This window comes from Girardinichthys multiradiatus, chromosome Y, assembly GCF_021462225.1.
Source record: "Girardinichthys multiradiatus isolate DD_20200921_A chromosome Y, DD_fGirMul_XY1, whole genome shotgun sequence".
Taxonomy (NCBI): domain Eukaryota; kingdom Metazoa; phylum Chordata; class Actinopteri; order Cyprinodontiformes; family Goodeidae; genus Girardinichthys; species Girardinichthys multiradiatus.
In genome coordinates, this window is record NC_061818.1 from 13,143,744 (window position 1) to 13,171,364 (window position 27,621).

General features: G+C 40.4%; 2 protein-coding genes across 5 annotated transcripts; both read right to left on the bottom strand.

Annotated features, from left to right (window-relative positions):
• Nucleotides 1-1,445: 1,445 nt before the first annotated feature.
• LOC124864308 (2-amino-3-ketobutyrate coenzyme A ligase, mitochondrial-like) lies at nt 1,446-6,829 on the bottom strand. The gene is made up of 9 exons (XM_047359041.1): nt 6,520-6,829; nt 4,671-4,801; nt 4,091-4,192; nt 3,857-4,003; nt 3,502-3,656; nt 3,176-3,258; nt 2,306-2,477; nt 2,035-2,156; nt 1,446-1,950 (listed from the first exon to the last, which is right to left on the bottom strand). The coding sequence occupies exons 1-9, from the start codon at nt 6,737-6,739 to the stop codon at nt 1,799-1,801; spliced, it is 1,284 nt and encodes a 427-aa protein (XP_047214997.1). The 5' UTR covers nt 6,740-6,829; the 3' UTR covers nt 1,446-1,798.
• A 983-nt stretch (nt 6,830-7,812) lies between these two features.
• Nucleotides 7,813-26,439, bottom strand: LOC124863877 (target of Myb protein 1-like). Of its 4 annotated transcripts, none has more exons than XM_047358414.1 (17): nt 26,398-26,439; nt 22,362-22,626; nt 18,360-18,444; nt 18,157-18,235; nt 17,907-18,056; nt 17,671-17,805; nt 17,431-17,562; nt 13,714-13,830; nt 13,389-13,519; nt 13,268-13,310; nt 13,066-13,195; nt 12,297-12,360; nt 11,200-11,269; nt 10,795-10,860; nt 10,375-10,437; nt 9,106-9,145; nt 7,813-8,604 (listed from the first exon to the last, which is right to left on the bottom strand). In XM_047358414.1, the coding sequence occupies exons 1-17, from the start codon at nt 26,425-26,427 to the stop codon at nt 8,510-8,512; spliced, it is 1,695 nt and encodes a 564-aa protein (XP_047214370.1). In that variant the 5' UTR covers nt 26,428-26,439; the 3' UTR covers nt 7,813-8,509. The 4 variants fall into 4 exon arrangements, with proteins under 4 accessions (XP_047214370.1, XP_047214369.1, XP_047214372.1 ...); XM_047358413.1 differs by having other exon boundaries at nt 13,389-13,522; XM_047358416.1 differs by lacking the exon at nt 17,431-17,562 and having other exon boundaries at nt 13,389-13,522.
• Between the last annotated feature and the right edge of the window lie 1,182 nt (nt 26,440-27,621).

Consider the following 27,621-nt stretch of genomic DNA (forward strand, 5'->3'; position numbering starts at 1 on the left):
CAGAGCAACACGTGGTGACTGGGGTCAAATGAAAAGCTGTTTTCATTTATTAAGTTTGGAGCTTTTTAGGGAGATAGGATCAAAGTAAAATGATTTTGCCTCATGTATGTTTTTAAAACCACTTGAAGGTTTTACAGTATAACCCATTCTGTGTAAATTCAAGATGTGCAATTACTGTTTGAATAATATTGCTAAAAGTATTGGGTCAGACAACCAAATCAATGTATTCCGGTGTTAAAATCACTTTCATGGCTGCAGGTGTATAAGGTTTGGCGTGGAGAAACTTGATTGGACTGCACAGAGACCTGCCAATAGTTTTAAGACTGACAGAAATGTAGTTTTTCACAAACGTTACTGGTTCAGTGTTTTTGTGAAAGGATTTTTTATTAAGAAACACTGTTGGTTCTTGATGTGGTCGATATGACTCAGTCCAGGGTGGCATTCAGCTGGGGGATGCAGGAACAACCAGTCAAATGTTGCAACCAAAGTGAATTTTCTATTGCTACTCTGAATGTCCAGTCGATTACAAGAGGGTGCGCTCCCCTTGTGTTGTGCAGAGTGTAAGCCCTATAAACAACATTTAAACAAATACCACAACTTTCTAAGTAGATTAAAGCTGGAATCTGATTTGTAGCTTTTTATTGATGCTAAACTAAAGGGCAATTTCACAGATTTCTACAGAATGTGGAATATGTTTAATCAGTTTTCTCAAAATCTTAAGACTGGTTAAATCTGAATTACATTATTCTACACTGAACATTCAATATCCAGGCATTGATAAAACCTTTAAGAAACAAATTGTTTTTGTTCTTTAAAAATAATTTCTTGATTTGTTTTTTTCCAATGAACACAATATCATGTATTGTCTCATGAGCTGAATGGATTGTTAAACTCTGCTTTATTTGCAGTTATTAAGGTGGGGTTTGGTGTACAAGGAGGGGCCCATCTGGGTGTCATTCATACAAACCCTCTGCTGTTTAGAAACACATGGAAGTTTATGAAAAGTTAGGTCTAAATTGGGATTTATTGGAGAAAACAACTTCACTCCAGTCCCCTGGGGTCCAATCCATACCTCCTGCAAAATGTCATTCTGTCCTTGATCTTCTTCTTGGAAACATGTGGCTCTTACCGCTGCCGTATCTGCCACCAGGCCAGTTTTCAAAGGTCTCCATCCAACTGTGCAAACAAAAATACTGCCTGCTAGCTCTGTACTGGTGGCAACGTAATCCCTAGACATATCTAAACCTTTCCATGGCAACCCAGACTCAATACAAATGTCCACAATTAAAAATGAAAGCAGTAAAGTTTCTAAAAACAGGATCTGTGTCGGTCTCAAAATATTTGTCCCTAGCTGAATATTTTACATTTGGCTTACATACAGATACGTTTAATCAGACTGTATGAATGGTAAAATTTCCTCTACCTAAAAAAAAAATTTATAGCTATTTAATATCCAAAAGATAAGTTTATTATATTAGTCAAGGCAACACTAAACCGGTCAAAATAGCTCCAGCAATCATTTTCAATCACATTCATGGACTGAGGAGAAACATTCTTTCTCCTATAAGACGTAGTGCAGGAGTAATTTAATTTTTAGCCCTTTTTGTCTTCAAATATAATCACCTACACTCCAGCAAAATTACTTTATTCATCTACGAAAACAGAAAAACAACATTCATTTTAAATTGACCTATGAGCCTAAAATTTCAATCATCATTATTCATCAGTAACAACCAGTGTCATCCATAAGGCCGAGCAGTTTGCTGATGTCTCCCGATTCTTGCGTCTCTTCCTCCTTTCAGGAGATGACTCCGTGCTTCCTGCCCGTCTGGATGAAAGCGTCCAGGCAGCGATCGATGTTGCTGTCGGTGTGGGCTGCTGAAATCTGAACCCGGATTCTGGCTTTGCCCTTTGGCACGACTGGGTAGGAGAATCCAATCACATAGATTCCTGTGGAAGGAGGAAGATGGGTCGTCAGCTGAGGTTCTACGTAATATCAACCCCTGTGGTGTCCCCTCAGGTACAGCATCTAACCATGCTTCAGCATGTCATCGGCCATCAGAGAGGCCAAAGGTGCATCGCCGAGCATCACGGGACAAATGGGATGTGACGAGCCTGAGATGGTGAAGCCAGCCTGCGTCATCTTGTTCCGGAACCTGATTGGACGATGTTTAGAGTAGATTTAGAGCACCAATCACATGTCTCATGATTGCAATGTTTGTTCTCCATGAAAGCAACAAATATAAATCACTAAAGGAAGAGTTGTTATATTCTACATGCCACACCTTCCATAGGGCAAACGCACCTCATGGTTTTAGCCGTCATGCTCTGTGCGATCTCATTGGAGGCGAGCAGTAGCTCCACAGCCCGGGTCGCACAACCCACCACAGGAGGTGGGAGGGCGTTGGAGAACAGGTAAGGCCGCGAGCGCTGCCTGAGCAGGTCAATGAGAGGCTTTGGACCAACTGTGTAACCACCTGGGAGTAAAGGCATATTAGAGACTGCTTTAGCTTTAGAAGGTGGGGGTGGGTAAATAGCCTATAGATATCATGACCACTGATGGAGAAACACAGTTAGCAGCTAAAAACAAGAAGGTGAAGACCTGCTAAAATGCAGGTCTTTAAACTTCAGCTTACACTTTCTAATATTAGAACTACATCCATAAGCTGGCCAAACACTGCTGCAAATCTGGTAGACAGCGGCTTGCAAAAGTATTCAAGTCTTGTGCAGCATACAGAGTTTTCAGCCAGTATTTAGTTCCATACATCTTCCCATCAACTGTGATCAGCTTCCCTGTTCCTCCTAACATATGTTGACGGTGTTCGCTTCAACTGAAACCTGGACTTCTCATGGCTTTCTTTAAAAACTGGAGTTCCTTCATAAAGGCCTGATATGTAGAGTTATTTGTAGATTGATGTTGCCAGATTCTAATCCCTGAGCTGTGAATCTCTGCAGCTCATCCAGAGTTACCATGGGCAGTTTGGCTGTTACTCTGATAACTGCTCTCCTTGCCCAGCCTGTCAGGTGGACGGCCATATCTTGGGAGGTTTGCGGCTGCGGCATTCTCTTTCCATTTTTGGATGGTGGACTGAACATATTTAAATGAAACATCCCATTCTTGTATCGAAGCACTGCTAAGAAGTGAGTGACAATTCCTGTGCTGGAGTGGACGTACCTGCTGCTCCTCCCAAGGCTTTTCCCAGAGTGGAGTTCACAATCTGAACTCTGTCCATCACTCCCAGGAGCTCATCGGTTCCTCTGCACATTGGAAGACACAGAGGTTTAGTCACCTTTCAGTTAGAATAAAAAAAAAAACTACTTTAAAAGAACAATCAGACACAGTGATCAAATCCAAAATATTTCTGATTTCCAACTTTCTCTGCTTCCAAACAGAGTAATCCATGATTCCAAATATCCTTGTATTAAAATGTTCAAATCTAGAACGGAGTTGCATGTCACAATAGAAAAAAGTTAGGCTTTTACTGTATTTTACTTCCTCACCTGCCCCGAGGCCCCAGGAAACCTGTGGCGTGACATTCATCTATGAACACCATGGCTCCGTACTGTTCGGCGAGGTCGCAGATTCCTCGCAGGGGAGCAACGTCTCCATCCATGGAGAAGACTCCATCTGTCACCACGAGGCGCATTCGAGAAGACTGAAGAGGGAAATAGCCACATGTGATGGGGCTCGCAACCCAACAGGATCAACAGTAGTTAAAAATGAGAACACAAGAAATCTCTGCATCAACGTATCATTGAGCTTAGAGTGGCATCAGCGGTCTCCAGCAAGGCTGAAAGGTAGAAATGTTTTAAAGGGCCATTGCAACAACAAAAAAAGTGTCTCTTTAGCACACACCTGAGCCTCTCTGAGCTTCTCCTCCAGGTCTTTGAGGTCCATGTGTTTGTAGCGCAGCCTCTTTGCCCGGCACAGGCGAATCCCGTCGATGATGGAGGCATGGTTGAGCTCATCTGACAGCACGGCGTCATCTGGGCCCAACAGGACCTGCAAAAGGTTACTTCATGCTTTACTGGTGTCACAGAGATTGCTTTTCTTTTGTGCTGGGGCAACAGAGAGTAAATGTAGATGTACCTCAAACAACCCGGCGTTAGCGTCAAAACAGCTGGCGTAGAGGATGCAGTCCTCCCTCTCATGAAACTCTGCCAGCTTCTGCTCCAGATTTTTGTGAAGATCCTTAAAAAGGGAAAAAAAATGAAACCCGTCCAGTCTTACAGCAACTCGCAGAAGTAACCGTAACAACCACAAGCAGGATTGCATCTTAATGGGATTTTATTTGATAGACCAATTTAAAATAATGCATAATTGTTGAGTGGAGGTTTTTTAAAACAAATAAAATCTGCAAGGAAGAATGTGTTTGTATTCAGTCAGTTTACTCCCCCGAAATAAATGTGTGCACAACACCCAAAAAACACACAGTGCCTGGAGTGAAACATGGTAGTGGCAGCAATATGCTGACGGGATACTTTTTTATGCTGATTGAGGCTTAATACAGGGCAATTTCCCCCCATTTCACAATCATGCAAAGTTTTATGTTCATTCTATCAATAAATCCCAGTAAAATACACAGAAGTTTGGGGATATGAAAACTTTTGCGCAGGACTACATGCATTTAGCAGTTTACATGCTCTGAGCACATCAACCACCACCATACCTGCGTCCCACAGATGAATCTGACAGAGCTCAGTCCAGCACCATGCGTCTTCAGGGCATCTATTCCCGCCTGGACTACCTCAGGGTGACTGGACAGGCCGAGGTAGTTGTTGGCGCAGAAATTCAGTATACCTGAAACGCAGCATTTTTCAGATCAAGAAGAAAATACTTATTTTATTTAAAAGGTAGATTATAAATAAAATAATGAATTACTTTCACCTGCAGTAAGACAATAAACATTGTGACCAAGTCCTGAAATAAGAACGAAGAGTATAGCACAAACAATCCAGGAAGTATTTACACATGGTCAGTTTTGCACATGACAGGTCATGACCTAAAGCAAGTGGGGGCATTCATAAATCAGCAGTGTCAATGTATGGAAAGGGTTGCTGCTGAAATGTCAACAACTCAACAGAGGATCTGCTTGGCTTGCAGGACAGTAACAAGGTAGAGATTACAGCTTCTGCCATGCAGATCTATGTTAGGTTTGTAGCATATTTTATTTTCACTGAGCGGTTAAAACTGCTCAGTGTAAGTATGGTTTCAAAACTAAGCATTAACTGGTGTAAATCAACTAAATACATTTTACAGTAAATCAGAGATAAACTGTACTGTTTGAAGTAAAAGGAAAATTCAACTGCAGGACCCAGCATTGCAAATACTGCAGAATTAAACAAGTTTACATGAAAATTTAAAAAATTGCACAGTAACATAAATATAGCAGCCTTAAGGCCCAATATATACAGTTTATCTGCGAAAAAAGTTGATTTGGGGTTTAGTTCCACTTCAAACTATGGTGTATCAGTTCATTTTTTGTTGTAGTTCAGCATGAATTATGGACAAAGATTTTCCACTCTATTCCCTTTTATTTTGGCTCTGATCCTCTTCTGGATCGGTCTACTCCTTGAAAATATACCAGATAAAGACTCTATATCAAATCAGAAAAACTAAAAGTAATCTTCCACTGGTAGACATTATTCATTGGAGACATATATCCATACTTCCTTAAGGAAAATAAACAAAAATTAATTTATTACCTAGAAAAGTCAGGTACAAAGTGATCAAAAAATCTGATCCCAACGCAATTCAGTCTATAAATGCCCTGGAAAACTGCAGCCAACAATTAAGTGTTAACATTATATTTAACATATGTGGGGTTTTTCTTGTTTTTTACCAATGGTACCAGTTGGCAAAATGACCAACCCCTTGATTTTTGTGCCTTTTGTGATGTCATCAGCTCAGATACACATGAAGCATAATTAGCATTTTTTCCATTTGTTGTGTTTTTTTTATTACAATCTATTTGTGTTTTTAGTATGTGTGTATTTGTTGATGAAAAAAAAACACCAGTATCTTGCATTAACAGCATCTTTCGGTTTTATTCTCTTTCTCTTATAGGAAATTAACACATTGAACTGTTTATATCTGAAAGTCTACAGCTTACATTGAATAAGACTTTACAGTTGATGAGAGCAAATGTTTTATTTTTGTGCAGTGTTCTGTGGTATGTAGCAATGTTCAGATGCACAATTTAGGGCTTCTTGCATGGAAATGCAAAGACTGAAATATTTGTATCTTTTGATTTGCTCTTTGTCTTTTATTCATGTTTTATCTTAATTCCGTTTTTGATCTTAGTACTCTGCGGAGCCCTTTGAGATTTTTATGTGGAAAGTGCTATAAAAATAAACTTAACTGAACCAGAAGTAGTGCTCATGCTGTTGTGCAATCATGAATCCTTTGCCTAAATAAACGCATTAAAAATCTACCTTTCACAATAAGTAAAGTCTCCTTCACTGATCCACGTTTTTAAGGTTCCTTAACTGGGAATTCTGTGACGAACAAGAACTCACTCTCACGGCTGCCTTCCACGTTGATCAGCGGACCCTGCTTGGAGGTAATGATCCTCTCCGCCTTCCACGTCCCCGCGGCTCGGATCGTGTCCAGTTCGTGGTCCAGGACAGCTTTGGCCTCAGCGACAGCCGCGTAGCTCCGTTTCAGGTTCGGTTCCGATGACGCCAGCAGGCCCCGGGCCGGTTTAATTAAACTCCGAACGACTTTACTGAGAGACATGTCGCCGTAATGACTCTTTAACGTCACGCTGCACTCCTGCTGAGAGCCGACACTATAACAGCCAGGAGCGATTGCGTCACCTAATGCTAATGGCTGTATCTGTTTTTGGCCAATCATATTTCAGGAAATTGTAGCAGGTGGGTCCTTTCGTCCAATCTCTCTCTGTCTCTATAGTATGTCTTGTTTTCTCCATTAAAATCATTTAAAGGTTTTTAGACATGTGTAACTCTAAAGAGCAGAATAGCAAAAAGGTTTAATATTCTCCATGTTAAGAACTTGCAGGCTCTTCCTAAGTTTGGCAGGTCTTCTAAATTTAAAAATAATAAATAGATGTTATCGATTATTACACCTGTAACAACCAGTGTTTTGATATTTGTGTCAAATCATATTATGTTATACAGTTTAATTTTAAATGCTTAATACTGTGGAACGTATTATTATCATATTGTGAGGATCTCACCCTGGCCCATACCTGCTAAATACCCTAATAAATAAATAAAAGTTGTATCCAGTTGCTCACTAATGAAGGAAAATATATTTCTGTTAAGGAATTGCACTGAAATTTCTTTAGTAGTGTAGTTTTAAAAAATAATATGTACTGTGAAATGTGGGTCTGTGTTGTGAATAATTATAAAATACTAGATTTTTACACATTTGTTTCCTCAAATTACCTATATGGTTCTAAAAAGATAACACATTGTGTTATACTTTTTTAACCGGCTGATGGAGCAGTTGAATTGATTTCCATTGTGTCAGAAATGAACTAATTACTTGTTCATTTTGAAAAAAAAAAAAAACAAACCACTATCCAAGGACAAAAAGACACAGAAAGTAGTTCATATTTTTTGGAAAAACCGCAAAGAGAAATAAAAATAAAAAACCCCAAAAGACAGGAAATCTAAAAGGATAATGGTCATTTTCTTTTCTTTTATCTTGACTCAACTTCTATCTTTGAAGATGCTTGGCCTGAAAACCTTTACAACCACTGTTCTAAAGTAAACCGCATTAACATCATAGTTTAAAATCAATAGCAATAATTTCAAGAAAAACATAGAAAAAACCTAATTCCGATGTCCAGTTATTTGGCTTTAGTTTAATATCTGGTAGCACTCTGTATCTGTTTAAATTGATGCAGAGTGCATCAATTTAAAATAAAACATCATTATGCGGAAAATCTGGATGTACAAAATCTGGGATTTTTCCACATCCAACAACATACAGTAGATGTGAAGCATTTAAACAATAACAGTATGTTACATCAGAGCTTCACTTACAAGTTTACAGGGTTTTTTATAGTGGCTTTTTACCTTTCATGTTACCAATATATATCTATATCTATATCTATAGATATACATCTATATCTATATATATATATATATAGAAAGAGATATATATATCTATATAGATATATATAAATTTCACAGCAGTATAATACATAACATATCCTGCAAAGTGTTTCTTAGTAACAATATCTTTTTTTCCTTTAACTCCAGGAATGTAACCTTATAAAATGTGCAAAAGTTTGCCCACATACAAACCCTCATGTTATCAAGTAAAACCATTTCCTTCCTTCAACAGCATGGTTTTCATCCAGTTACAAGCGAGTTTTCTCACCAGTGCCAAGTGTGTGCAAAAAAAATGTCCGACGTTGTTCCTTGAAGATGGAATGTAATTTCCACATAATACCCTCAACTCAATGATTTATCAGGATGACTTCTCAACGTTCTAGCTAATGGCGCCAGTGCTTGATGAGCATTGTTAGTGCCTGGGTTACGACTCGGAGTAGTTGGCGTCCTGTGAGGAGCCTCGCAGGGATGGCAGGCGCTCAGCTGCTTTTGCTCTTTCTGCCAAAAACCGATCGAACTCTGCAGAGAGACACAAACATGATTCAGGGTTAAAGTCATTCAGGGATAATCTTGAAAAGGTTAAAAAGGTTGAAAAGGTTAAAAAGGTTTCCACATCAAGTATCCTAACTAGTTATTAATTATTCTAAAAGCTGTTGGATTATTTTGCAAAACTAAAGTTTAGAGCTTCCCATTTGGGAGCACTGTTAAAAATATTACATGACCCACTTTACACCCACAGTTGTCTCTAGTGCCACCTACTGTTAAAATACATAAATAACAGCAGGTATGAACAGTACAAGACACATCAATTATTTCTACCAAGCAACAAACAAACTAGACTGTGCCCACTGCTCCAAAAATAACAATTTTATATGTATATGTAAACTATGTATCTGAATGTATAATCAGAGAATGTTATCTATGTAACGGTTCCACATGCTAGTAAAGATGGTACCCTAATAATATGTTAGCTAACATCAGTTGGTCACCAAACAGGAAATACAATGTTTTATTCCTCACCTTCACTGGTCACACCGTCGGAGTCTTCAAAGTCATCGTACTGCATCACAGAAAAACAACACAGAAGAAACATTTTAATTCACCTACATGCATGCCAACATTCATGTTTAAGTGTTTTGTCAAAGTGCAGAGTTCTGATCACAGCTGCTGGTAAAGATGTGCAAAAAGCCTTCAAATAAATTCATCTTTTATTACAGCAGCACACTCACACAGTGAACATTTTAGAACACCCCAACCTTTAATTTGAGTACTTTAATTTAATTGGGAAACAAATCCCTTACTAAGACATTTGATCATATGTTCTGGATCACTGTGCTGCCGACAGAACCAGTTAGGACCAGTCCACCAGATTTTTATGGAAAACCCCCTGATATTTCAGAGTTCACGATGACATGCACTCTAACAAGGTCACCAGAGTTTTTGGTAGAGATCCAGGCCCAGACATGGTTTTTTTCTGGCATCACTCCCTAACAACTGTTTGGCTTGAAGGTGGTGTTTCATTTTTCTTATGGCGAGTTGGTGACCCCAAAATGCCAGTCTTTGCAGCAGTTCTCTAGCAGTGATCTTTAGCTCCCTTTACAGCAAACAGGATGGCAAAGGAAGGTATATTTTTCAGTGGGAGATTTTGCTGAAGCAATAAAAGATTAATTTATTTTAAGGCTTTTTGAAAATCCGTAACAGCGGTACCAATAAATACAATAGCTACTGTTAACTTTCAGGATATATATAACCTGTGTCATTTTATATGTCTTGTATGACCACATTTTTCACACAAAAGGTTTTCCAAGTGTACATCTCATTGTACAAACTTGCGCCAAATAAAATTTTTAACATGACAAACCTCTATGAAAAAAAAATCTCATTGATTCACATGAACTTTTCTCCACACTTAGTGTGTTTAGTAAGTTAGAAAATTAGCTGCATCTACCAAACAGTCAATACATTTTTTTTTAAAGTGGTCTCCTTTATCAGTACATCCACTTTGCGTGTTGGAACAGTCCCACTGGAAGCGAAGCAGCCCCTTAGCATGATGCTGCCACCACCGCACTTGACAGCTAGTCCAGGTTTGAAAGCTTGTCGTTGTGGCCAAATAGTTAAGTTCTAACTGGAAAACTTTTTTTCTAAAAACTCAGCTTGACTCAACAGTGTTTGCTGCTTTACATGTTCGGAATATTTAGAGAAGACATATTTAGACTAAAGTGGATAGGTACTGTATACCAGGATAGTTGGAACATAGATGAATCAATTTCATGAATTCCAGTTACTAACCTCATCTTCCAAAGCTAGCCATTTCTCTATATCATCCATGACATTGGACTGATTGATGGGAATCTGAGAAAGAAAGTATAGCAAAGGCTTCGTCAGTGGAGCTAGAAGTAAAATGGCAGTAACATCATGCCACCAATCCACCGAAAACAAGCCAGCAGTAAAACAACAGAAAACTGAAAATGTATTGACAAACAAAGCAATGAATGGAGAAAACTTAAGAAGTGAGAAAAATGTCACGTTTTGGCTCAACACTTCCTAAAAAACACAGTCATGCTCTCAGAATCCAACACCAACATGCAGACCATTGGGACTGAACCTTGATTAACTCAAACAAAAGTAACCCAAAACACAACATGTGTGAACAGCAGTCCAGGAGCAAAACAGCAAGCATTTACACATTTGCTTTGCAGTCAGACCCACCATTCCCCTCTTAATCATCCAATCTAACTTTGGCGAAGAGCTGCGTGTCGAGCTTGGACTCTCATCCTTTGTGCACACACACACACACACACACACACACACACACACACACACACACACACACACACACACAGAGTTTACTGAAAAGGAAACACTTAGAGAAGCATAACAATTCCCGCGAAAGGCAGCACTGCAGCTCACATATCCTCTACATCACTATGAACATCCTGTTTCTCTAAGATTAAAACCTACCTATAAGTCAAATGTTTTCAACCTTTTAATATTGTAAGCTGTTTCCACCTTAATGTTCACATGTGCTCAAAGGTCCCATGACAGACAAGTTCAATATTGTGACTAAACCTCTTAAATGGTAGAAATACCAAATGCCAGCGTGTTTCTTCTCACCAATCCAGTGGTTTGTAAACTCCTCTCCTTAGCTTGAGCCAGACCGTCCACTGTGACTTCATTCATACTACTGAAAACACAAGATTTGCACATTATTTAACTGACATGAAAGGCCAGTTACATAAAAACTTTATGTTAAATTAGTCAGGGTAAAACTTAAAAACAAAGATAAACTATTTTAACAGAAAATGCAAAAATCTCTGGAACGATACAAGATGAGAAAATTACTGAATTTGCTTTGTTTCTATCAGTAATTTAAGAATTTTACATTATATACTTACAGCATTTTCCTCACATGGTAGGAGTAAAGTAGTTATTTCTGTTTGATTTAGTTGAATGCTGTTATGCATTAAGACAGTTGGGATTCTTTCTCAAACAAAGGGACATTTTTAAATTTTTTCTGGCTGAATTTCTCAAGAAACTTTTAATCTTTTAGCTGCTGCAGGATGACGCATTACCTAAGCGAAAGATGTTATTAGAGATGCAGCAGAATGGGATTTTTAGCTTAACCTGCGCTGGCTGGTGAGACAAACAAACAAACCAAAAAAATCCAATATTTTACTGATCAGCAAATGCATCATACTGAGAGCTACCAAGTCACAACATAAGCAACACTCGTTAGTGTGGAAGCTGTTACAGAGAGGAAAACTGTATTTTCTAGGACATGTCCAGACATGTCTGGGGTTCAAGCAGACTAAGCGAGAGGAAACTTCAAGCAGATAACAAGAAGGTAGAACAGAGTAAATGCGGCAGCCTTTGGAAATCTGTGAAGATGAAGATTTGTTTTATCTAGCACATACAAACACTGCTCTTTTGGTGTTGCTAGCTAACATCCATTATTGCTAATATAAGATGCTAAAGACAATTTAAACTGTTAATTCTGTGATCATTTGGTCTTTGTTCTTTTTTAATCTTATATTAAAATTCTTAAAGAAAAATTAGAATCAGCTAAAATCGGTATACGTAGGTCAAAGCTTAAAAAAAAATATATATATATATAAAAAAATCAGAAATTGGGCCCAAAATTCAGTTTGGTGCATCGCTGGTTTTAGTCTTCAATTGTCACAAATCTACTGTTGATTTTTTTTTTTGTTTACCTTAATCTTTGTTGACTTGAGAAGTTTATTTTCTGTGATAACATGTCATCTGATTCACTTGTACCTGTGTAAAAAAAAGAGCAGGAAGCATTTTAAAATGACATAATGAAAACAGTAGGGATTAATGGTAAATCCTTTTATTGGTTCCTCTTTTCGTTACTGGCCACTTGACTGGATGAGGACCCATATTTATCTTGCTGCTACTCACTGTAAGCAGGAATGGCAACATAAAGCAAATCTACAGGTAAACTACAAATAACACACAAAAGCCTTTCCTGTCCTACCATCACAAACATAAACATGCACAACCATACTGGAACCTTATCTGCAACTGTTGGCTTTGCTCAGATGAGACTAAGACTGAGCTCTTCACAACAAACCACACAAATAAGAATTACATAGAAAAGCACCTCCTGCCCACTGTTAAGTACAGTAGTGGATGTGTCATGCTGTGGCCCCTTTTCTCTTACAAATGCCCTGAGAACCTTGCTACTAGAGCGTATGGGATCGTGAACTCTTAGAAATTTTGAAGGAAAGAGAACTGAGAAGGGGATCCTGCTCAGTTTTCTCACCAGATATTGATCTAAAACATGTGACTCAACACAGAAACGATTTAGGCTGCTGTAATAAAAAGGCTTATGAAAGAAACAAAAAAAACCAATAACACAAACTGAAACATCATTGTCTACATCAAACAGGAGGCAATGTCATATGAGGGAGTTCAGAGAGCAAGGTACATTGAAAACACAATGTGAAACGGAGCACTTACTTAGTTTAGCCATCTGACTGGACAAACTATCGGGTTTGGACAGACTGAGGGAGCTGTCGCTTTTAACTGAAGTGAAGCCTGATTGGTTGATGGATGAATCAAAATCTGACAGGTTTACATAGCTGGGACTCTGAAAGAGATCAAAAGAAAAGTGTACAATTTACCCATTTGACACTAGTATGAATGTGTGGCTGCTCTTTACCTTCTGCTCTGTGCTTTGACCATTCGTTAATCTTCTTTCAAACCTGTAATTAGCAAAACAACCAATCATACATTGGTGATTAAATAACACTTTCCAGCAGTTTTAATAATGATTTAGTAACCTGTGGTAGCGAGTGAAGGCAGTGTTCATTTCATCGTTGGTGGCCAGTAACTCCTCGATCAGCTTCTCCTCACTGAGTCTGGGGATGATCTTCACAATCCTGTCTTGCATTTCCTTACAAACAGTGTACAACTGCTAATGACACAATGAGACAAAGTATGTGTGGGTAGGGAAGGGGATTGAAGGGCCAGATGCAGCACAAAACGCATATAGTGCTAGATCAGTTAAGGGTAACGCAGCGTCAAGGAACAAGAAAGGAAGGGAATCCCTTTCCTGCAACAGTAAGAGCAAAGAATTTAGACGCAGTGAGACGGATCCATTTTTACCTCCAGCAGCTCCATGTCAGCTTGTTTCACTGTGACTGGATCCAGCTGGCTCATCATATCTGACATGGTGGACAGGTTGTTTCGCACAACTCCCAGCTCCGTCTTCAACATCTTTACCTGCAACAGTAGGATTGTTCAGTAAATGGACCAGGCTATAATTAGAGATGCACCGAGCAACCAGTTGGTGATTGGAAGAGACTGATTTTTCAACTCCATCCACGTGGGATGAGACTTCAGGGGATGACAGGAGGTTGAACGTTTTACAGCAAAGCAGTTCTGTTTGTCACGTTCTGTAGATGTTTGGGTTTTGGTTTTCTTTTTGGTTTAATTTCTTGTATGTTGCTTATGGATTCTTTTTGTTTATTTTCTGTTAGATGTGTAAGATTTTTCCCCTTGTGTTTCTGTTCAGCTTAATTTAGGTTTATTTATTCCCACAGCTGTGTAACACAGACTGCACTCTCACACACACAGTTTGACATCACCTCTACTCCTAATGTAGAAAAATAATGTTCAATCCCAGGCTTTCTGAAGTTTCTGTACAGTTACACTAAATCAATAAACAATTTAAGACTTAAAAGAAAACCACAGTTTTTTCTCTTAAAAATTAACGTGGACACTGTGGTTATTTATTTTTGAACGAAATTTGAAAATACTGAATACCTTATATATACAGTACAGACCAAACGTTTGGACACACCTTCTCATTCAAAGAGTTTTCTTTATTTTCATGACTATGAATATTGTAGCTTCACACTGAACACATCAAAACTATGAATTAACACATGTTGAATTATATACTGAACAAAAAAGTGTGAAACAACTGAAAATATGTCTTATATTCTAGGTTCTTCAAAGTAGCCACCTTTTGCTTTGATTACTGCTCCGCACACTCTTGGTATTCTGTTGATGAGCTTCAAGAGGAAGTAAACTGAAATGGTTTTCCAACAGTCTTGAAGGAGTTCCCAGAGATGCTTAGCACTTGTTGGCCCTTTTGCCTTCACTCTGCCATGCTGGTTCAGTATGCCTTCAATTTTGAATAAATCCCCAACAGTGTCACCAGCAAAGCAACCCCACACCATCACACCTCCTCCTCCATGCTTCACGGTGGGAACCAGGCATGTAGAGTCCATCCGTTCACCTCTTCTGCGCCGCACAAAGACACGGTGGTTGGAACCAAAGATCTCAAACTTGGACTCATCAGACCGAAGCACAGATTTCCACTGGTCTAATGTCCATTCCTTGTGTTCTTTAGCCCAAACAAGTCTCTTCTGCTTGTTGCCTGTCCTCAGCAGTGGTTTCCTAGCAGCTATTTTACCATGAAGGCCTGATTCACACAGTCTCCTCTTAACAGTTGTTCTAGAGATGTGTCTGCTGGTAGAACTCTGTGTGGCATTGACCTGTTCTCTAATCTGAGCTGCTGTTAACCTGCGATTTCTGAGGCTGGTGACTCGGATGAACTTATCGTCCGCAGCAGAGGTGACTCTTGGTCTTCCTTTCCTGGGGCGGTCCTCACGTGAGCCAGTTTCTTTATAGCACTTGATGGTTTTTGCGACTGCACTCGGGGACACTTTCAAAGTTTTTCCAATTGTTCGGACTGACTGACCTTCATTTCTTAAAGTAATGATGGCCACTCGTTTTTCTTTACTTAGCTGCTTTTTTCTTGCCATAATACACATTCTAACCGTCTATTCAGTAGGACTATCAGCTGTGCACTGTATCCACCTCCTGCACAACACAACTGACGGTCCCAACCCCATTTATAAGGCTTTAAATCCCACTTATTAAACCTGACAGGGCACACCTGTGAAGTGAAAACCATTTCAGGTGACTACCTCTTGAAGCTCATCAACAGAATGCCAAGAGTGTGCGGAGCAGTAATCAAAGCAAAAGGTGGCTACTTTGAAGAACCTAGAATATAAGACATATTTTCAGTTGTTTCACACTTTTTTGTTCAGTATATAATTCCACATGTGTTAATTCATAGTTTTGATGCCTTCAGTGTGAAGCTACAATATTCATAGTCATGAAAATAAAGAAAACTCTTTGGGAAGGTGTGTCCAAACTCTTGGTCTGTACTGTATATATATATTTTTTTAGGTATTCAAAAAAGCAAAAGGTTAAAAAGAGATTAAAGTAGGAGAAGAGATATGCTATAATTATTTATGGTTGGATTTTATTTTAAACAGTGCTGTAAAAAAGCATTGGCCCCTTATAGATTTGTGATGGTTTGTGATGTCTTTAGGAAAGTTTAATATCAGAAAAAGATAACCTGAGTAAATACAATATTTTCCATTTATGACTTCAACAGCTACTTCTTTGAGCCATTCTGAGGTGGACCTGCTGATGTCCTCTAGATCACCCTCCTGCTGCATAACTGGTGGACTTGTGCTTGAGGCTACTGACATTTTGACATTCTCCTTTAGAATTTTCAGCTAAAGAGCAAAATTCATGTCCCCATCAATTATGGAAAGTCCTCCAGGTTTTGAAACAGCACAGCAGCCCCACACCATCATTCTACCATCACCATTTTTAACTGTTGGCATGATGTTTAATGCTGTGTTTAATCAAAAGCAGATAGAATGGGACACGCACTCTCTAAAAATGTTCCACTTCTGTCTCTTCAGTCGATAGACTATTTTCCCAAAAGTCTTGGGGATCATTAAGATGCTTCTATCAGCAGTAGATTTGGCCTCGGAACTCTCCCATGGATGACATTTTGCCCAGTCTCTTTCTTACTGTTGACTTATGAACTCTGACCTTACTGAGGCAAGTGAGGCTTGCTGTATTTTAGATGTTCTGGGTTCTTTGTCACCTCCTGGAGGAGTTGTTGATGTGCTCTTGGATTCATTTTGATAGGACAGCCACTCATGAGAAGGTTCACCACTGTTCTATGTTTTCTTCACAAATCAAACATGGAATAGATTGAACTGCGGTTAACCAGAGTCAAAAAGTTCAAAAACGAACTGGCGCTGTAGCCCTTTCCAGGCAGATAGATGTTAGTGACTTTCTTTCAGAACTATTCTTAACATTCTTCACATCAGGGCATGGCGTGTTATTTTTTGAGACCTTTCAGCCTACCTAATGTTGTTAGACAGGTTCTGTTTAAGTGGTTTTTTGATTCTACAGAACTGACGGTTCTCAGGCATGGGTGCGGCTGGGTGGAATTGAGTGCAGCTTTTGTTTTTTTAATGTTTTGTTTAGGCACTAGTGTGCTTTATTTTTCTCAGTATTTTTAGAGAAAAAGCTGGCAGGAAATAGGGTGGAGAGAGTGGGAAAGACCTGCGGCAAACGTCAAAAGGCCGGGACTCATACCCGCGACAGCCGCGTCGAGGAGTAAGGCCTCTGTACATGGGTCGCACGCTCTATCCCTGCGCCACTGCTGCCTTCTGAGTGCAGCTTTTTCTGATTGATAACAGTGAACTTTATGGGGGGAGTTGGATTACTTACTATAAACATATTATTGTTTAAACAGGTACGTTTTTAACTGAAGCAAAAAGTAGAAAAAATCAGCTGAAACTGGTATGCGAAGGTCAGAGCTCTACAAAACCAGTCATCCGATATCAGCCACAAAAACTCAAATTTTTAGTGAAAGGAAATAATGATACGTGATACAATACTAAGTGAGAAATAAAAATGATGAGCAGTTGTTAAACCAGCATAAAGAGAGTGAAATTATAAGAGGAGTGGAAGTGAGATATAATCTTCTAGCTGCATCACCTGGCTAGGAGTAAAGACACCGGTTCCCTCCAGGGCCAGTTTGAGCTCAGAGGTGTGAGCTGGGATGAGAGGTTTAGAAGACAGGCGCACAGCAGGGAAAGCAGTAACAGTAGGCCCATTCTCAGGTATAGTCTGCCACGCAGAGAGGCAGCGAGAAGACAAGAGAAAGGAATGAGCAAAGATAAGAGAAAGCACACAGATGTCAGCAGCAAACCAAAGTGCACACAACACCGCCTGCACCTTTTTTGGGGCTTGAGCCAAGAAGTAATCGTCGAGCTGAGCCACGGGGAACTCCAGTCCCTTCCTTCGCAGGTCTTCATACACTGACACCACGCCCGTCAGGTCGGGCGAGCTGCGGAATGCGTCGGCCCATGCCTTGACGAGCAAAAACCAAAAATTACTGACAGACAATGAAGCTACTGAGTCTGTGCCCAGCCTGAGCTCTTTGTTTCACTCTGCCGCAGCCTCAGCCACACCTGTATGATGGCGAGGACTCTGTCATGCACAACTTGCGGAGGGTTGTTCCTCGGGATGATGGAGCGCACCAGAACCCCCTCAATAAAGTCGCGCGTTGTCACCAGGATGTGAAATCTGTACCCGCAGTTCTTCACGCAGGTCTCAAGAACCTGCAGTCAGAAAGAGGATGAAGGGAAATCCCACAGGAAAAAAATGCCAAACAGTTAACTTTCCCAACATTTTGCAGTGACTAATAGGACCAACACTCACAGTAAGTGTCAACATGATCTCCTTGAAGTTCTTGTTTGCAACAATCCTCTTCTTTATGGCTCTGACTGCATCTCTGGGCCTGTAAATCAGAAAGTTTACAACAAGCACTTAAACTCCAGGGAAGAACGTGTTTCTGATGATGACAGATAAATCACACACACACACACACACACACACACACACACACACACACACACACACACCCTTCCTCTGAGCTGTTGACAATGTCACAGATTTCCATGTTGAGTTCCCAGTCTTCGGAAGGTGAACTGGAGTTAGTGGCACGCTCTGTAAAAAAGAATCAGATATTACGACCGCTTACTATTTTATGCTAAATTAATTACACTTTTCATTCAGACCATTAATAGCAGGTCATCCATTTTCTTTCTGTAGTTAAAACATTTAGTAACTCTTCTAGATATTTGGAAGTAATTGGAACAGATTTACTTTAATTTAAATTCAAATTAAAAAATATTAAAATTAAATTAAGAATACAGACAAAACAACAATATTCGAGGTAATAAAATGTAATAAAAAAAACAAAAGGAGGTAAAAAAAAACACAGCTTTGTTGTTTTATGTGACAGGATGTGTTTACGTTGCATTTTGTATTTTTTGAAATGTTGACCTTAACTAAACCAGAGATCCAAAGACCTCGGCTGGAGGTTGAAAATAGCCGTGCCAGGCCAACATCCCACCTTTTTCCAACTAGTGAACGCACCATACATAAGCATTACCAGGTTGCGCTAACCTGGTAATGCTTACCTGGTGAGGTGTTTAATATGATGTCAGATGAAGCACAGACGTATTTAAAAGGAACATGAATTCTTTATGGAGGTGTGTCGCTTGCAAGGAATCACAATGGTTAGCCTTGCAGAAAGAAGGTTCTGGGTTCAAATCCCAGCATGGGGCGGCTTCTGCGGGGAGTTTGCATGTTCTCTCCATGTGTGGGCTTTCTCCATGTACTCCAGTTAGGCCCAAAAACATTACTGTTAAGTTAATTGATCTAAAAGGAGCGATCTGCCACACCACATTACATTCATACCCTTCTTGGGGACGTGCTGTCAAATTTGGCAAAGGAGTAAGGTGACCTGCAGCCGATTTCGGTAGATAACAGGAAGGTTGAATGTATTACAGAAAAGTTGTTCAGTTATCCTTTTGATCTTTTAACCTCTGTCTGAGATGGATTGTGTTAGATTTGAAAATGTTGGTAGTCCATTGAAGATCTTAGAGTTTAGATAAGGGTCACCATTCTCTGTAAACAGAGATTGCTTTTAACTGCACTAATGCCCCTTTTCCATAAGTATCTACTCTACTTGACTCGCATTGGGTTGGCTCTACACGGTTTGGTTCATTTTCCATTACAAATGAGTACCATCTCAATGTGGGCAGGGTTGTAAACAGCAAGGTGTGCCCATAGTCCAAAAAAGTAATGTGATTTGTCACACAAACAAAACAACGACCTTGACTGCTGCTCCGTCTATGCTGTTGTCAGACTGAGAGTGAAAGAAGAGCCAGAGAAGGCTGCAGGCGGCAAGACGAAGCCCTCTGGATCAGTACAGGAGAGAGAGGGAAGCTGTGGAGCGGTACAAGCTAGGGGACATGTGAGGGTCAGCTAACGCTACAATAAAAAATAAAACACATTAAGCCCAGTGTACAACAGTGTATTAAAATATGATGTGAATAGTAATACCGCCCCCTACCCAATCAGTGACTGACAGACTTCTGACATGGCGTTTTCAACACGGGTCGACTTGCTTGGAATTGCAGGCAAGCAGGTACTAAATACAGTAATGGTTCGACGAAACCGTTACTAATGGAAAAGCCTAAAAAGCGAGTAGAGCCGTACTAAACCACACTGAGTAGGGACCAGTGGAAAAGGGGCATTCTAGCGCAGATTGCTATCATATGCAAAAAAATTATAATTTTATGTCAACTCCAAATTTTTGTCTTTGTTGAGTTTTACAGTAATGGACCCCTGACACACAGTGTGACTTCGCCTCTACTCCAAATACAAATGATAAATGATCGACAGGCTAGAAAGAGGAAGTTCTCAAAGAAAAATCAAAAACAACTAAAACCAGTATTGGAAAGTCAAAATTTAACAAAACCTTGTCAGAAGTAATGAGCCACAAATCTCTGATGGGTCCATCTCCAAGCTAAATGTTGTTTGGTTGTACTTTGAATGGCTCTACCTTTGTTTAATTTATTTGTTTTTCAATTTTAATTTAGATTTTGGGCCTGGAATGTTAGTTTTACAGTTGTATTGTACTTCCACAGGATGTTTTGTACCAATCATGTGTCAATTGGTATCCATCTTGGGAACAGTTTGTACCCACTTTGATAACAGATGACTTAAAGTCATTTTCTGTAATCCATTCATAGTCTACTGTAAGTAAATGTGGTCATGTGACACCAATACATCATATCTACCCGCAGGATGTTGCTCAGAATAATTTTGGTTCATAATCTGTCGGAATTTCTTTATCAACTGGTCCACATTGGTGTTATATAAAACCTTCAGAATAATGTGCAAATAAATTAAAATGTGTATGTTATTCGAGGATTTTATTTATCTGCATAATGAATCAATATTCTTAAAGATAAAAAATAAATAAAGTAGTACACAGATTTGTGGTTGTGCTTGTCGTTTAGGATCAAATGCTGTCCTTCCTAGTGCCTTTTCTTTTGTTTTTTCAAAATAATACTACACCAGACACAATATGCAAGACAGTTATGTAAAGTAAAGCAAGCATGTTGCTTGTTTGGTCAGTAGTACTTTGTGATAAAAAACAGATGTATAAGTTGCATAGTCAATGTGATTTACTTTAGAAGGCTTAATGCCATTGTTGAGATGCCTTTCTTCATTCTGTGGGATTATTTTTAGCTCCTAGCTGCTCAAATGAAGGATAAATGATTTCCTGTTTGATGCCAAAACCTTGTATCTTGCTCCTCAAAGACAGACTGGATGACATAATTTTGAAGAACTCTAATCAGCCATGACGACAAAAATCCTAGATGTGCGCATTTATGTGTGTGCACACATTCCACTTTGGTATTTAAAGGCAGCACACTCCTAGCTACCTAAAAAGAAAGTAAAAATTGGCACCAAAAAGGGATTTGCCAGTTTTTTTTTTTTTTTTTGGAGTGGGAGTCATCTGGATGAGGTGAGAGAGAGCGAAATAAAGGAAAAGCTTGAGTCTGACTTCAGTTGGCAACCCTGGTTTAGGGGAAAAACTACATATTTAGAATAGAATTGTTTATTTGTCTCTCAGTGGGGAAGATCCCAAAGCACAGGAGCATGTTTGAAAGGCAAATAGAAGTACACTGGTACACCCATTAAAATCATAGTAATAATAATAATAATAATGATAATAATAATAAAACTACAACAGACAAGAATACTGATTGGCAAACCTATAATTAAATGCATATGAATTTTAGATATTTTAAAAAGAAATTACACTATATATATTTAATATCCCCAAATTAACATCATTTGAAGAAGGGTGAAAACGAGCGCACTAATAATGTTGCTGGCTGTTTGGTGGCCTGTTGTGTGGATGGAGAAAGCCCAACTGTTTACCCTGAGCATTATTTACAGGTGCAACATTAGGAAATGTCAATATAGGTGTATGTGGTTCCTGGTTCCCAAGGTTACTACAGTCAGTACAATAAATGGAGATAAACTCTTTAAACATTTATTAGAGGTTCTTCGGATTTCAGTAATTCGCATTGCTACGGAATATTTATTAAAGCTGCCAGTTTACTTTATATTAATGAGAGGCACAGAAAGCCAGGGTGATATATGCATGTAGTGCAGCCTTCACTCATTTGGGTCAGATGGGGTTATGATGGGGAGGGGGTGTCCGGATCAGCTCGGTGCAGGTTAAAAACAGACCCAACAGGGACCAATCGGTTTCCCCAACACCTCCCCCGCCTAATCATTGTCTGCTGAGGGCGGCAGTCACCCCTGTAAGCCGCTGTTCCTCCATCCGTGTTCATGCATTTAACTTGGGTTTTCCATCAGACCGGCAGCAAGCCTTGACCGCATCGTCCCTTGGAATAAAAATGAGGCTACAGAACAGCCTGGATGGCAGCTCGGCGGAGCTTTAATGGGTGTCTGCGGGCGGAACGCTTGAGCGAAGCCTGTAATAACCCTAATCATCACCACTGTAATTTTACGTTGCTTATTTTAGAGCTCACCGATCCGCTGTCCCACCGGCGAGCTGAACGGGTTCCCCAGCAGAAACTCCATGGTGGTGGGCGGTGAGAGGGTCCAACGTCCCCTGGCCCCGCTGCTGCTGCTGCTACAGAGCTTTCTCCAAAGTGGGGCACTAAGTGCGTCAGGCTTTAAAGGGAAAGCAGCCTGCTCCTCATCAGTTGCTGGCTGTAATAATGTTAGTGCGTTGTAACTGCGCCCCGCGGCGGCTGCTAGGATTTCTGCTCCGTGTAAACATCTCAGGGAAATCTTTGCATTTGCATAAAGTGAATGTATACATTAGAGTGCAGAACTGCCAGAATTATAGAACACAGAAAATGATCACCTCACATAAAAACAAAAAAGACTCTCTTACAGCTGCATGTATTTATTCCTGTGTAGCTATTTAGAAATGAAAAATCTAATCCAGTAGTGCGTAATTGTAAGGTAAAAGTAGTTTAACATTTTTACAATGAAAATCTAAAGTGTGGACTGCATTTGTATTTAGCCCCCATTATCCTGGTGTCCCTAAATAAACACCAGTGCAATAAACTGCCTTGACGGGCGTAGTAACAGTCACTAAGGGGGCGGGGCTTTTGCGAAAGGACAATTGCCTGTGTATAAATTAATCTGAGTATAAATGCAGCTTTTAGGCCTAAAACAAAATATTAATATTTATTTTTTACATAATCATGTATGTGAAAGTTGTGAATATGTCATTAATATAAATGTTCTAAAGGTTACTTTTCTGTTTTCCTCTTATTTTTTAAACCGCTGCCTGGATAGGCGTCTGGTCTGCTCTATTACTGTAATGCACCTTGAATGCGCGAAACTAATCTTTAACAGAGAGCTAACGTCAGCTGGCGTGACGGTCGGCTTACTCGACCGCAGTAAACTGTGCTGGGTGACACCAAAAACATAACAGCAGTAACCCCGATGGTTATGCCAGGCAGCACTAAAGTCTTGAGCATGCATTCTGCATATTCCATGCGGACACGGTGCTCAGTGGCTCTTACAAGATAACACCTGTTTGCTTCTACACCTGCAGAAACATTCATATTAACCGTTTTTTACCAAAAAGTGCACGGTACTTATGAATGCAAGATGTATTTAGTGGTAAATGTGACTTAATATAGAACATTTGTGTATCTGTTAACACCTGAATCTAAACACCTGTGGGTCTGAGTTATCTATTATTTATTGTCGTAGATGTCAGAGTCTGAGTCTGTGTGTGTTTTAGTGTACTTGTCTACATAACCATTCAGTATTTCTCAGTTGGTGCTGGAGCTCTCAGGTGCGCTGGATGACGGGTGTCAGAACCCGGTGGTGGACACCGGCAGTAAGGGATGCTGTTAAGCTGAAGAAGGAGTCCTATTGGCTGTGGTTGGCTTGTGGGACTCCTGAGGCGGCTGACGGGTACCGTGAGGCCAAGCGTGCTGCGGCCCGGGCTGTGGCAGAGGCAAAAACTCGGGCCTGGGAAGAGTTCGGTGAGGCCATGGAGAAGGACTACCGGTTGGCCTCGAAGCGATTCTGGCAAACCGTCCGGCGCCTCAGGAGGGGGAAGCAGTGCTTCGCCGACACTGTTTATAGTGGGGGCGGGAGGCTGCTGACCTCGACTGAGGACATTATTGGGCGGTGGAAGGAGGTACTTCGAGGATCTCCTCAATCCTGCCATCATTCATTCCATGGTGGAAACAGAGGCTGGGACTCTTTCATCACCCAGGCTGAAGTCACCGAGGTGGTTAAAAAGCTCCGCGGTGGCAAGGCTTCGGGGGTGGATGAGATCCGCCCTAAGTACCTCAAGTCTCTGGATGTTTTATGGCTGTCATGGTTGACACGCCTCTTCAACATTGCGTGGCGATCGGGGACAGTGCCTCTGGACTGGCAGACTGGGGTGGTGGTCCCCCTTTATAAGAAGGGGGACCGGAGGGTGTGTTCCAACTACAGGGGGATCACACTCCTCAGCCTCCCTGGTAAGGCCTACGCCAGGGTATTGGAGAGGAGAGTCCGACCGATAGTCGAACCTCGGCTTCAGGAGGAGCAGTGTGGTTTTCGTCCCGGCCGTGGAACACTGGACCAGCTCTATACCCTCTACAGGGTGCTCGAGGGTTCATGGGAGTTTGCCCAACCGGTTCACATGTGTTTTGTGGACCTGGAGAAGGCATTCGACTGTGTCCCTCGTGATGCCCTGTGGGGGGTGCTCCAGGAGTATGGAATCGGGGGCCCTTTATTAGGGGCCATCCGGTCCCTGTACGAGCGGAGCAGGAGTTTGGTTCGCATTGCCGGCACTAAGTCGGACCTGTTCCCGGTGCATGTTGGACTCCGGCAGGGCTGCCCTTTGTCACCGGTCCTGTTCATAACTTTTATGGACAGGATTTCTAGATGCAGCCAAGGGCTGGAGGGGGTCTGGTTTGGGGACCAGTGGATTTCGTCTCTTCTTTTTGTGGATGACGTGGTCCTGCTGGCCCCCTCTAGCCAAGACCTACAGCATGCGCTGGGATGAGGATCAAGTCCTCCAAGTCCGAGGCCATGGTACTCGACCGGAAAAGGGTGGCTTGTCCTCTTCAGGTTGGAGGGGAGTTCCTGCCTCAAGTGGAGGAGTTTAAGTATCTCGGGGTCTTGTTCACGAGTGAGGGAAGAATGGAGCGGGAGATCGACAGACGGATCGGTGCGGCTGCCACAGTAATGGGGGCGCTGTACCGGTCCGTTGTGGTGAAGAGAGAGCTGAGCCGAAAAGCAAAGCTCTCAATTTACTGGTCGGTCTACGTTCCTACCCTCACCTATGGCCATGACCGAAAGAACGAGATCCCGGATACAAGCGGCTGAAATGAGCTGGAGGGACTATGTCTCTCGTCTGGCCAGGGAACGCCTTGGGCTCCCCCTGGAGGAACTGGAGGAGGTGTCTGGAGAGAGGGACGTCTGGATAAGCGGAAGACGACGAGTACGAGTACATTTTTGTGATGAATAATTTGTATTTCTTGTCTGAATTTGAAATGAAATAAGGGTCAGGAATTTATTGATCAGAAGATTACAGAATGCCGTGGGTGAAACATTGTTTTTTTCCACAATGTGTAGCTTTTTTTAGTCACCATTGTAGTAGTTTGTGCCCCCTGTGATAGCTCATTGTGAAATCTGAGCTCCACAGCAGTTTGTGGCATAATCTCATATATCAGTCAATGGCCACAATAAAGGTGTGTAAAGCAGCAGACGGGTGCTGGCCAATCATGGATTGTCAGAGTAAAAATCTTTAGTGTCTGTATGTTGACACTGAGCTCTGGAAATTCACGTATCATTTATTCTTCTTAACATTTCTCATACTGTGACTGTTAAACCACATAGCCCAAATAACTCCATATTAATGTGTCTCAGGTGAAGATCAGCCGAGTTCATGTCTGAAGATTAACGCAGTTCAAGTGTCTGAATTTTGGAGGAACAGCAGCAGGCCTGCTGTTCTAAACCTCTCGCAAGAAAATAACGGTTTAAAAGTTTCATACTTTCCCCTTCTTTACACACATACAGTAAATACTAATGGTAAAGATTTAGTTCCTTAAATCTAGAGTTTATTTTCAAATTCTAAAGCTATTTAAGAGGAAACAAATTTAAAGACATACAATAGAGAGAGAGCTGCATTGAAAATAAATATAATTTATTCAGCACATAATGCAATACAGCCCCTGGAACTGGAAATTACTCTATACTACTTGCAGAAGAACTTTGACTCAGAAAACGAAAAGTAAGCACAAAGTTGATAATTGGCAAATCTATTCCTTCAGGAACTATCAGCCAGGACTACATGCAGAAACAAACTGATTCCTTTCTTGCTTCTAATTAGCGTAGGCTGGTTGTATACTCGTCTGTATTCACAGCTCGTAGCCCACTGATTGCTCTCAGCCTGAAAACTGAGGACAGTGGAGAATGCTGCACGCCTCTGACCACATCTGTTTGTAAGCAGCCAGCTGCGATGGCCTTTAACAACTACCATGATAGCAGAACAGTGAAGCACAACACATTTTCAAGCAAAAGAAAAACGGAAAACTTTACCCACAAAAAGCAGAGTCCTTTAGGAAGCATTTTCTTGATGGCGGTCCAGTTTGTGGTGCAATTAGGCTGCAACTTCTCAGCATGAGTCATCAGTGGGTTGAGGCAAAAAACATCTGAGGTTGGAACCGAAACCATTTGGTTTCATCATCATTAAAGAGAACGATATTCCCAGCCAACACCACATACAGAATACCTTCTAATCCCGTTGTCATGGCAGTAAAGATGTAGAATGCCAGTGGACAGTTCACTGTTTTTCTTTGTGTATTTAAGTATTCATATCCCTTGACCTCTTTCATATTTTGTCATGTTACAAACACAAACCCCAATGTATTTTAATTGGGTTTTAGGTGAAAGGCCACTACAAATTAGTGCTTATTTTTGAAGTGGAAGGAAAAGGATACATAGTTTTAAACATTTTAAGAATACAAATTAGAAAAGTGTTTCCTCCATTTATGTTCAACCCCCTGAGTTAAGAGTTTGTAGAACCTACCTGTTCAGCAATAAATGCATCACAAAATATTTTTGCCAAAGTAGTCTGCTTTTTTTAGAAATCGGATGTGTAAATCTTTGTGGATCTGAAACATGAAAAAGGCACTCACATGTTTGCCCTTTTAAAAAGAAAGGTATTCACTGTCCTATATTTTTTGGTTCGAATGTTTATAATATTTCCATCTAGGAGTTTTTCTGGCTGTATTGTCAGCAATAAGAACAGGATGTGGGCGCATCCTTCTTGAAAAAGCTTGTTTTAAATGGGTGTTCCCAAGTCTGCTTTTGAGTAAAAAGCCACAAGAAATCTAAGAGAAAAAACAAATGCAGAATGCAGAAAAACAACACAAAGATGAAAATATTATGTTAATAATTCCAATAATCATTCCAATCATCATTTGATCTTTTTAAAGACAAAAACTATAAGGCATTTACATAGTTAAACAAAATAATACCCAGTTATTTCATTCTTATAATTTAATATTCACTTGAAAGAATTTGAGATTGGTTGTAGTGTATTACTCCCTCAAGTGTTCTACACTTACTCTGTCTAATACATTACGAATGGTTAATTACACTGTGAGAACAGCCCTAATCAGATCAACTCACTTTAACTAGAATGAGGGTTGATTAGTAATGAATCCAATAAGCATCACTTCTGCAAAACATATTGTATAAAATGAACATTTTACAGAAACCAATCACAGGCCATGTGTGTCCTATGCATTGCCTTTATAT

Coding starts and splice junctions, on each gene's coding strand:
- LOC124864308 (XM_047359041.1), bottom strand. CDS start 6,739: ATGTCTCTCAGTAAAGTCGTTCGGAGTTTAATTAAACCGGCCCGGGGC. Junction 4,193..4,670: donor GATTCATCTGTGGGACGCAG/GTATGGTGGTGG, acceptor TCCCTTTTTAAG/GATCTTCACAAAAATCTGGA. Junction 4,004..4,090: donor CTAACGCCGGGTTGTTTGAG/GTACATCTACAT, acceptor AACCTTTTGCAG/GTCCTGTTGGGCCCAGATGA.
- LOC124863877 (XM_047358413.1), bottom strand. CDS start 26,427: ATGCTTCCTAAAGGACTCTGCTTTTTGTGG. Junction 18,057..18,156: donor AGATCATGTTGACACTTACT/GTGAGTGTTGGT, acceptor TTCTGACTGCAG/GTTCTTGAGACCTGCGTGAA. Junction 17,563..17,670: donor TGGCTCAAGCCCCAAAAAAG/GTGCAGGCGGTG, acceptor TCTGCGTGGCAG/ACTATACCTGAGAATGGGCC.